This window comes from Hyposmocoma kahamanoa, unplaced genomic scaffold (assembly GCF_003589595.1).
Source record: "Hyposmocoma kahamanoa isolate Upper Pololo Valley unplaced genomic scaffold, ASM358959v1 98216, whole genome shotgun sequence".
NCBI lineage: Eukaryota > Metazoa > Arthropoda > Insecta > Lepidoptera > Cosmopterigidae > Hyposmocoma > Hyposmocoma kahamanoa.
The window spans coordinates 12,605-24,387 of record NW_020655531.1 but is presented as its reverse complement, the minus strand read 5'-3'; the positions used below and the strand labels follow the sequence as shown (position 1 = coordinate 24,387).

Below are 11,783 nucleotides of genomic sequence, written 5' to 3'. Positions count from 1 at the left end.
TGCAAGAAGACGTCGGTTCGAATCCGACCGGATCGAAGGAATTTTTTCTGAGTGTTTTTTCTGAGTGTTCGATCTTTGTATTAATAATTATAACAAACTAGTGGAGTAATTTCACAAAAAATAATTGAATATCAATTCAATAAAAATTTAATTAATAGAAACTCTGTTTAAAAAAGCTGAAATGAAAAGGTTTGTTCATCATTCCCAATAGGTTAAAAAAAGTCCATGGAACTTGAAGGATGCAATCACAACACACTAAAACTTACTGTCGACTCTTATTCTCTTCATTAAGTCCTTGGAAGTTTTTCTGGAAACGTCAACAGTTCTCACTATTGCTGTATATTACCTATTACAATTCCGAGTGTACCTCTGTCCACGTATTGTAAGGATCACTAACTCATGAAAGATTTTGTTTGTTTCTTTTGTACAACTTACATTAATGGCGTAATAGTTATAGTCAAGATTACCGCCAGAAAGAACAGCCTGCGGAATTTCAACCACAGAGCTTTAACTTAGACAGGCATAATCTAGGTACTGATGTTGCCCTCTATCGGCAATGACTAGAACGTAGCACTATGGGAGCGACCAGCGAACGGCCGGGCTCTAGATGCAGTTCCTCTGCTTGCGATCCGTTGTCGTTGAAGTAACATTTATCATTCATAGATGGCAGTGCAACGTACAGAAGGGTCGAATAGGAGGAAATGGTAAAAATAAGAGGAGTCAACATAAACACATAATCGTCAGCTAAATTTGGAAACCGTAACTCCGTTTCTGGACGCAATCCCTTTTTTACTTTTCAAGCGTAATATCGGGCAATTAAAATATAATTTGTACAGCTTCTTTTTAGTTATAAAGTAAAGGTACTTATAATCATAGATTGTCGAGTTTCTCGTTATATACTCGATAATTGGAGGTATCGAGATGGTACCAAGTAAACTCGCGATGCGATTGTAATAATATTCGACCAGATGGCAGTTTCGAGAATAAACGAAGAAATCAAAATCTATACAATTTATTGCAAACTAAGAAATCAAAAAGTCGACCATTGAGAAACCTTCGATTTGTTATCTTTTCAACGGCACTTTACTCTTTTCACCAATTGTCATAATTGTAATCGATTTTTTACTCCCCTAAAATGTTGTTTATATACTTTTGCATTTCTTTTCCATATTTTATACTTCTTAAGAGGGAGCATGCCAAAAAAGTTTTGACGTTGGCTCCGCCCAAATTTGTGAAACATATAATATGCCTGAAGTTCGCATGACATGCGACAGGAGATGTTGAATTTTGCGCATTAAAAGTACCAAATTAGTTTTAGCGGAATAACTCTAAAAGTAAAGGGATTAAAAAAAATCCGTAGTGACAGTTCTCGATCATGCATAAATATAATTGATTATCAAATTTTTGTCCTAATAACCTAGTAGCATTTCGAGAATGAATCGAAAAAATTTGAAAATTAGAGGTCATTTCGTGATTTTTATCTATCGAGGAAACTTTATTGTTTTATGTTTCTGATTAATGTCTATGCTTGAATATATTGTGTAGTTCCTCATACAATATTTTATTTTTAACTTTAAAGTGGATATACCCGTCTAAAATCAAATCGAAGATTAGGAATTTTTCCTCTGCTCCCTCTTAATTAGTATGACATACCGCAAATTTTCGAGATTCAATACTGCATATTTTTTATTTTATCCAAGTGTCGCCATCCACAGTTTTAATTATGTACTAAAGGTAATTTGTACGGATTGATACCCCATGTTTATTATTGTATATATTTCGGGGAAAAATATTTAATTAATTAATAAATTGTGGTACTTAGAAAACATTCTTGAGGTGAAAACTGTAGAAATCATATGTTTTTGTTTATTATCATTTATTCTACATCGAATTTGGCTATAGTTACTTTTAGGGCACTTTCAAATAAGACGTTTGCTACAGTAATTTTGTGTTACTAATTGTGATTGCAAAAATATTGTATGAAAATTGGATGCCGACAATCAACAACGTGTCAACCTACAATCATGATCGTAGTTTTTTTGTAAAAATGGCACCTACATTTTTTCGTTGTTTCTGATAGTTTGTTCTAAAATTTACTTGTAAAATGAAAACGCTGTTGTCACCTCAGGAATGATGAATTGCTGTGATTTGTTACTACAATTTATATTTAGTAGCAGTAGCGAGAGAGAAAGAGAACGAGATCGTCCAGGGAAGTACTCTCACCTTACCTATTTCTGCCGCCGAGATCTGGTTTCGGAGAATAAGGGTTCCATTTCACTAAAAGTCCTTCCCAAGCCCCCTCGTCAGATAATGGAAGATCGAGATAGATATGTTATTAAGTCAATTGACGTTGACGGTGCTGAAGCATTTCGTAAGGTACAAAACATAGACAAACTAATGGTTAAAACAACAAAAACTGTGGCCATAGTTAGTGCGTTGTTTCATTTACAAGTTGTTACGGCACGCTCTGATTTAGTGCAATCGCTGGGCGTGAGCTAAGGTATGTATGGGACTTGTAAACGTATGTCTCAGGGTGACAGGTGCAGTGGCAGTGCCCCTCAGATCTTTGTGATTTAAAGCTCTGAGTGGCACTGCAACTGTTAGGGACAGGTGCTTACCACCTTGCACACGATTTGTTCGTCCCGTCGTTTAGTATTTAAAAAAAAATCCCCAACAACAAGAAGCACAACAGCAAAATTTCTATTTCATAAGCAAATTTTAGAACAAACTATCAAAAACAACGAAAAAACCTTCAGGTGCCGCGTTATTGCTTATTGTGATGAAATTTTAAATTTTTTTTTTTTTCACTCTTTTTCAATTTGATATCTTTATATAGCTTTATCGAGGCGGCATACTACGGGGGCTGGTGACCTGAAATACACGCTGTGAGCCTAGTTTAGGCATCAGTCTCCCACAATATCTTTATCATAGTTTAGTTTGTACTTTTATGTTCACTGTAATGTGGTGAGAAAATAAAGAATGTATTATTAAAGTATTTATTTTATACACAAGCTGTTACAGTAAAGAGATGTTACAGTATGATTTGAAAAGTGTAATGTTCGCCTCTAATGAGCAATAAACAAAGCTGTGGTCTGTAACAGACAACGCTCTGCGCTCTGCGCTCTCGCTCGATATCTTCGCCGTCCCCAAGTATCCCAAATTTTCAAAGAACAATGGTAAAATCATAGTTCAAAGAATTCGTTACTTCGTCGTTCGTTACTTTGAAGACTCAAAGTAATTTGTGATTGTTTATGTGTGTCCATGGCACCCGCGACATTGGGTTTCCCTAGTGTTAAGTGTATGCGTTATGTGTGTTGGTAGCTGTAAGAGTTTAGTAATCTAAATTTGTTGCTTTACTGTCGCATTAGGTTAAACTTGTCATGATAGTTTAAGTGTTTTTAAAAATAAATAAATATGTATTCATTTTATTTTTTAGTTAAATAGTAGATGGTATAATATGATTAAAATGAAGTTATTTTAATTTGTATGTAACTGACAATAGTATAAGTAGCTAAACTTAACACCAGTGATCCAAGGTGGTGCAAATAAGACGTTTACTATTATTATTACTGTCACTGTCACTGTCACTGACACTGATACTGACACTGTCTCTACCTCTGCCACTGTCACTGTCCCGGCTACTGTCACTGTCACGTCCACTGTCACTGTCCGGGCCACTGTCACTGTCACGTCCACTAACACTGTCCCGGTCACTGTCACTGTCCTGGCCACTGTCACTGTCACGGCCACAGTCACTGATACTGTCACTGACACTCACTGCCACTGCCACTGTCACTGTCACGGCCACTGTCACTGATACCGTTACTGACACTGTCTGTGCCACTGCCACAGTCACTACCACGTCAACTGTCACTGTCACTGATACTATCACTGACACTGTCACTATCACTGCCACCGCCACTGTCACGGTCAATGTCACGGTCAATGTCACGGCCACTGTCACTGACACTGCCACTATCACGGCCACTGTCACTGACACTGTCACTGCCACTGTCACTGTCACGGCCTTTGTCTCTGTCATGGCTACAGTCAATGTCACCGCCACTGTCACTGTCACTGAGACTGAAACTGATACTGTCATTGTCACCGCCACTGCCACTGTCACCGCCACTGTCACGGCCACCGTCACTGTCACGGCCACTGACACTGAAACTGTCACTGCCACTGAAACTGTCACTGCCACTGCCACTGTCACGGCCACTGTCACTGATACTGTCACTGCTACTGCTCCTATAACTGTTATTATTATTATCATTATTGTAATAAGTACCTTGACAATGTGTGTAATAATAAATCTACGCCACCTAGTTAAAGTCTAGGCTAGCTAAAATCCAGGTAAAAGTCACATTATTGTGGACATTTTAGGTGAGTTATTTTTATTACAGCTCGATGTCATGAAGGGAACTTCATGGGAGTGGAGTCGTGTAAGCCAAAACCTTTTATACATCCATGTGACCCCCCACCAGAATGTGTTCCTGGAGCGCCGCAGAGGGAGCGTTGCCCCAAAGTGGCACTGTGTCTGGAAAAGATCAAAAATCCCGCACCAATTGCCATCAGATGCCCAAATCCTCATGATGCGTATGTTTTTTTTTTAAATCAATATCATTCCGCAGCCATTTACTCTTTTCTGTTAGTGGAGGCGTGTGACCGTAAAGCTAACTACGGTGTTCAAGGTTTAACATTCGCTACCAGCGCCGGCGCAATTTCAAACACAGGAGGTGACGACGTGTATTCCTAAGTATAGCGAACGTTTATAGGTTGGTTTGGAAAAATTTTAGCGATTTTTTTATGATAACGTCTGGCGCACTATAACTTTCCGGAATGAATAAGAAAAAAATACTATGAATGGTCAGAAATGAATTTATTGTTTCTCAAGATATTGTTCATTAGCGTTAATGCACTTTTTAATACTAATGAACCAATTTTGAAAACATTTATGCCGCTCCTCCGTGACAATCTCTGAAACTTATTTTTCATACTCTTCGACAGCCTCTTCAGGTGAAGAAAATCATTGACCGCTTAACTGGTTCTTAATTTTTGGAAATAAATAAAAGTTCCAAGGTTTGGACTGTACGCGCCAGTACGCGCCGCGTACAGGCCAGATTGGGACTGTACGCGGGATGGCTCATAAGGTCAACGTTGTTAACCTTCAAAAATTCATTTATCTGTCTGGCCGTGTGAGAACTGGCATTATCGTGGTGCAAGATGATACGGCGTTTACGATTATTTGTAAACAAATGGTCGTGTATCAATCACTATTCACGGTACAACGATTCTCCAAAGCAACAGTAGCCACGTGTCCAATTTTATTTAAAAAAGAAGCAATCTGCTTAGAGGCACTTTGCACGCGCGCCACTTTGGTTGGTTTCGGCTCATCTCGGTAGACCTATGGGTCTCGATTGCGGCTTTGTTTTGGGATCGTAACTATAAATCCATGTCACCTGTTACTATGTCCCACATCAAATTTGACACCCCTTCATTGAATCTGGTAAGCATGGCATTGCACCAAGTGGCGCGATCCAGTGAGTTAAGCTACTCGCCTGTCTATAACAGTTGCTGTGTCATTTAGAGCTTTAAATCGCAAAGATCCGAGGTACACTTCCTCTGCGCCCATCACCCTCAGACATAAGTTGAAAAGTTCCATGTGCCTGTAATTTCTCCAGCACCTTAACCCTTCAAAACCGTAACGAAGTCTCTGAGTTTTTTACTTTTTGCAAACAAAGAACTGGCTTGAGGCAATCTCCTTCCACGGGCTTTTGAGCTACTGAGCTCTTGGTGTCCCGTCTTTTATTCCCTCTAACTAGCAACTTTTAATCATCATCTTATATGGAAAAGGTTCCAATTTCTGTAACAGTTAATGCCTTCATGTTCCACTTTCCGGAAGATGCCCAAATAATGGACCATTTTCAGTAATTACTTCAACAGTTTTCTTTCTTTCTCTATTTCTTTTTCAATTAGACGAAAATTTAATAGCAGTGGAGCACCTCGTGAAAGAGTTCGTGAGTGTGATCACACATTACGGCTTGGCGGCAGAAATAGGAAAGGTGGCACTACTTCCCTGGAGGAACTCTTTCACAAGAAGCTATACTGTAATTATTTATTAATTACATGTGTGTGTGTGTGTATGTGTTGTATATATTTATTTATTATCATTTTTCTACAGTTACTCCCAGTCCCTCTGTGAGAATGCAGGCCTGTGGCAGAATCCGCCAATTTGCGATAACGACAATGTCCAAAAGTGTGAAACAAGTGTGAAAAATACAAATGATCCTTGCGTGACACCCAAAAAAGAGGATAAGAAACAAAAAGATAAAGTTATTAAGAAATGTTAGTTACTCCGAGAAAAACTTGAGTTCTATAACTTGAGTGATCAAGTTCAAATACCATGTGCTTTCTACAGGACGCTTCTTAAACCATTCTAGGAATATATCATTTGTTCTACGGCTCTTCACGCCTTTCAGGCATTATAATAAAATGAAACAGTGTAAAGGCGGTTTCCCATGGTCCGTGAAGCCACGGGCCCCGCCGCGGCGCGCCTATTTGTACGGACAAGCTCGAGCCATAGCCCCATACATGTCAGCGTGCGCCGGTACGGGCAGCCATGTTCCCACGTGGCGGTGGTGCGAGCTCATGCGGCGCGGTCCGTGACAACACGGGCAGCGGGAAACCGGCTTATACGCGAGATATACACGAGACTATCACAAAACAATAAAAAAGTACCTCATACATAATTGTTTTTTATTAATTATATTATTATCATCATTAGAATAAAATCCTAAGAGTCATTCGAATGCACACCCGATACTACTGAAGTTTGAAACATGAAAATGTTGACAGTAACTTCTTTATATGACGTAATAACACAGGCTGTTGGAAATATTAATTCGCCTGTAATGTAAGGGTGCGTTCCCACTATGTCGTCACGTTTTATTATCGTTGGACGACTGTCGTGTCTAGCCTGTTCCCATATCACGACTATCTGTCGTGAACGATTTTTTATCGTTGAACGGCTGTCGTGACTAGCTGTTCCCACTAGATCGTGACGACAATTTATCGTTTCACGACAGCCTCCTTGCCCATTTCTGGCTACAACCCAACGCTAGAGCAAAGCGAGCAGAGGGCGCGGGGTACGAGAGGGGAGGGCAGGGAGCAGAATACGTGCGGACAGCGATAAATAAAACGTGACGACAATAGAAGCTGCGACAATCTGTCGTCACGTTTTTATCGTGACTTTTTTTATCGTCTGACGACTGTCGTTCTGGCTGTTCCCACTGTGACGACAGTTTGTCGTTGTAACGATAAAAAATCGTAAACGACAGTCAATCGTGTCGTACTATATGTGAACAACTTCATTTAAATATACAAGCCACGACACTGTAAACTGCACGACAATCTGTCGTCACGACATAGTGGGAACGCGCCCTAACATTCAAGATTCGTTTTCGAGCATTACATTACAAACTACCTCCTTCACCGACAGTTTGTAAGGCTGCGACTTTACCAGATTACCGGATAAGTATAGGAAATTTTACAAGTCTCAACTTGTAAAATTGTCTGCGAGTCTCCGCGAGTACCTTTGAGGACCCGCGAGTATTAGTTTTGAAATCGCGCGCCTGATGGTAAGATACACGCCTGTCCACAATAGTTGCAGAGCTTTAAATGGCAAAGATTTAAGATCACTGATCTCAATCACTGCCACTGCGCCTGTCACTCTGAGACGTAAGTTGACAAGTCTCGTGTGCCTGTAATTTCACCAGCACCTTTACCCTTCAAAACCGGTACACAATAATGCTGACATTACTGCTTGGAGGCACAAACAGGTAAGGTAGCAGTACTTGCATTCAGTGGCGATTGTCCAGAGAGGCGCAAATGGGAAGCCATAGCGAGAGCCACTGTGGCATATTGCTAAAGTGGTCCCTGTTGCAGAAGACACCAGTAGACAAAACCCAGGTAGATATTTAGTGGTCCAGGCAAATCTGCAGGAATGCCAGCTAGCAACAGCCGAACTAGTGACGGAGGCAATATCAAGGAAAATCACAGTAGCCTTGATACAAGAGCCATACATTGGGTCTACGGGGAGGATGAAGCCCTACGCCGGAGTCAAAGTAGTGCAATGCCACTGCATTGGAACCCAGTTAGCGTTAACAAAACGGCCATTGCGCTCTTTGATGATACTGTAGACATTATCCAGTGCCCCACGCTCACTACACACAATATCACTGTAGTCAAATTAAAAACTAGAGCGTGGGAGGTGGGGCTAGTGTCGATATATTTCGACGGGGACAAGCCCATCGAACCGTACATCCAATGGCTGGCAAAAGTTAAGAACCAATTGGGCACATCAAACATAATAATAGGCGGGGATGTGAATGCCTGGAATACGTGGTGGGGAAGCAGGACAACAGACCACAAAGGCGAGATCTTATCCTGTGCGCTAGACGAATTGGACTTGCAGATACTTAATAAAGGCTGCGAACCCACATTTGATACCGTGAGAGGCGGGAAGCGCTTCATGAGCTGCGTTGACCTCACTGTCTGCTCGATGGAGATGTTAGGACGAGTAGATCACTGGAGAGTGGACAGTCAGATGACTAACGCTGACCATAACGCAATCCTGTTTGAGCTGAAATTAGAAAAATCAGAAGGAATGGACATTAAGCGAACAACGAGACTGTACAATACAAAAAAGACAAATTGGGGAGACTTCGGTGAGAAGTTGACTCTAGTTTGGGAAAATGAAAATATCAATAGAGAAGAAGTAGATAAAATAGCAAACAGTAAAGATTTAGATACAATTGTAGACAAAATTAAAGAAACAATAAGAAAAACATGTGATGAAACAATAGCTAAAGCAAAGAATAAAAAGCCAACAGGATTGCCATGGTTAAATACGGAGCTACTCAAGCTTAAGGGCGAGGTTGCGACAAAGAAGCGTCGGATCAAATGTGCGGCTCCAATTAGACGACAGCGGGTTATTGAGAGCTATCTGCAGGCCAAAGAAATCTACCAAGAAGAAGCCAGGAAAGCCCAAGCGCTAAGTTGGAAGAGTTTCTGCGGAAAGCAAGACCGGGAATCCATGTGGGAAGGTATTTACAGGGTAATTAGCCGAACAACTCAAAGAAGGGAAGACGTACCACTGGTGAAAGATGGGAGAGTCTTGGGAGGAGAGGAATCTGCCAGTTTACTGGCCGAAACCTTCTATCCAAGGGACGAGGAGAGCGAAGACAATGTGGAACACCATAACATCCGCAAAACAGCCGCGGAAGTAAACAATGAGACGCATAGTGAAATATGTGATCCAAGGTTCACAACAGAAAAACTGCAAATGGCAATACTGAGCTTCAATCCCAAGAAGGCGCCAGGAGGAGATGGATTTACAGCAGACATCTGCAAAGCGGCCATTACCCTAAACCCACCGGTTTTCTTAGCCCTTTACAATAAATGCCTCGAGCTAGCCCATTTCCCAACGGCCTGGAAGGAAGCAACAATCGTAGTGCTGCCAAAACCTGGCAAAGACGACTATACTCACCCCAAGTCGTACAGGCCGATTGGACTACTACCGGTTCTGGGCAAGATACTCGAGAAAATGTTAGTGAAGAGAATACGATGGCACACTCTGCCGGGTATGAGCCGCGGACAGTTCGGTTTCACGCCACAGCGCAGCACCGAAGACTCCCTCTATGTCATGATGAGCCACATCAGAAGCCAGCTGAAACAAAAGAAGCTCATCGTACTGGTATCGTTAGACATAGAGGGAGCCTTTGACAGCGCTTGGTGGCCGGCGATTCGCTGCAGGCTTGCTGAATCAAGATGTCCCGTAAATCTGAGGAGACTAGTTGATAGTTACCTCTCCGGAAGAAAGGTTAGACTTAGGTACGCCGGAGCAGAGAGTATTAGGGACACGACAAAGGGCTGCGTACAGGGCTCTATAGGGGGCCCTACGTTCTGGAATTTGTTATTGGACCCATTACTAAAAGAGTTAGAGGACAAAGGGGTACACTGTCAGGCTTTTGCGGACGATGTTGCCCTGATTTTCTCGGGACACAATGCAGCAGAGTTACAAAAGCAGGCTAATGCCACCCTCGAGCGTGTGCGGAGGTGGGGAGTCGTAAACAAGTTGAAATTCGCGCCACACAAGACCCAGGCGATGGTTATTACAAACAAAATTAAGTACGACTCCCCACATCTGACCATGGGCGGGGTGGGCGTTGAACTGTCTCGCGAGATCAAAATCCTTGGCCTTACGGTGGACAGCAAACTCACATTTAACACCCACGTGACAAACGTCTGCCGGAAGGCCTTAAACCTTTATAAACAACTCTCCAGAGCCGCGAAAATAAATTGGGGGCTGCATTCCGAGATAATCAGGACAATATACAACGCAGTGGTTGAGCCTACGATAGGGTACGCAGCGAGTGCGTGGGCCACGACAACGAACAGGGTCGGAATCAGGAAGCAACTCGATACGGTCCAAAGAGGTTTTGCACAAAAAATTGTAAAGTCATATAGGACGGTGTCACTGCCCTCGGCGTTATTGCTCTCCGGTCTGCTTCCACTGGATATTAGGATCCGGGAAGCAGCCTCTCTTTATGAAGTGAAGAAAGGCCATTCCCGGAGAGCAATAGGTGATCGGGAGCTAGAAAGACCAATACCTTATATCGAGCAACCTCACCCCGCTGAACAAATAGGTATTGACTTCTTATGCCTGGGGGACGGCGCAGCTCTGGAACAGCATGACAACCATGGTCGGAAAATCTACACAGACGGAAGCAAAATAGAGGGGAAAGTCGGTGCTGCATTATCCATATGGGATGATGCAGCAGAGATAATGATGAACACAGACAGTAGAGACAAATTTCTAAAGTTTTCCAAAGATATAATTAGAAAGGTAGTAAATAAAAATAAATAGGTATCATCAGGCTCCCTCCTCTTTATATTTGAATATATAAAGCAGGAAGCCAAGTACAAAATAAAACAGATACAATAATATAAATAAGGATACAAATAGAAAATAAATAGTACGCAAGATAATGTAAAACTAGAATTTTAAGAAACAAAAGTAAATGTAAAAATTGTAAAGAAAGGCTAACATCTATATGAAGAATATACCCCTAGGAAACCCTGTAATGTAAAAATTATAAAATAGTAAAATAAGATAAAACAGAACTGTAGTATTGTATAAGAGAAATGTAATAAATAGGAACGAATGTAAGATAAAAAAGTAGTGTATATAAAGTAATTAGTGTGTAAGCGATGTTATAGTAAAGAAATAAATTGCAACCCAACTCCATGCAAAATCCTCCCTGAATTGACGAAAGAGCCATACAACATTGTATCGGTTCTCGATCGATTCTGTAAAGTAAAAATAATAAAAAATTGTTAATAAATATTTCGCCAAAAAAGGTCTCTGCTAATGGTAGAGGTTCCCTAGCGAAACATACAAAAAAAAAAAAAAAGGTAGCAGTACTTCCCTTGACGAACTCTTCCCAAGGAGCTCTACTGCTACTTAATCTTGTGCTTGATGTAGGTATTTCATCTGTATTACAAGTCACCAGGCCCCATCCCTTGAATAATGAGACTTAATAACTAAGTAATAAGCAATAGGTGAGTAGATGATTAAAAACTTGTTAAAATAAAATAAAACTATGTAACTAAAAACTAGGACTAGACAGTACTTAATATAAATGTGCGAAGTAGATGCATGTGCGTGCATGCGTGTGTGTGTGTGTGTGTGTGTGTGTGTGTGTGTGTGTGTGTGTGTG

The 11,783-nt window shown here is 41.2% G+C and overlaps 1 protein-coding gene across 1 annotated transcript; it reads left to right on the top strand.

The window, feature by feature from the left end:
* Positions 1 to 4,412: 4,412 nt before the first annotated feature.
* On the top strand, positions 4,413 to 6,742 carry LOC113238776. Its single transcript, XM_026475609.1, has 2 exons — positions 4,413 to 4,599; positions 6,185 to 6,742. Exons 1-2 carry the CDS (start codon positions 4,430 to 4,432, stop codon positions 6,351 to 6,353), a joined length of 339 nt encoding a protein of 112 aa, XP_026331394.1. The 5' UTR covers positions 4,413 to 4,429; the 3' UTR covers positions 6,354 to 6,742.
* The last annotated feature ends 5,041 nt before the right edge of the window (positions 6,743 to 11,783 follow it).

Excerpts from the sequence above, each read along its gene's own strand:
- LOC113238776 (XM_026475609.1), top strand. The coding sequence starts at position 4,430 with ATGGGAGTGGAGTCGTGTAAGCCAAAACCTTTTATACATCCATGTGAC. Across the intron at positions 4,600-6,184 it reads TGCCCAAATCCTCATGATGC|TTACTCCCAGTCCCTCTGTG; the intron begins GTATGTTTTTTT and ends ATTTTTCTACAG.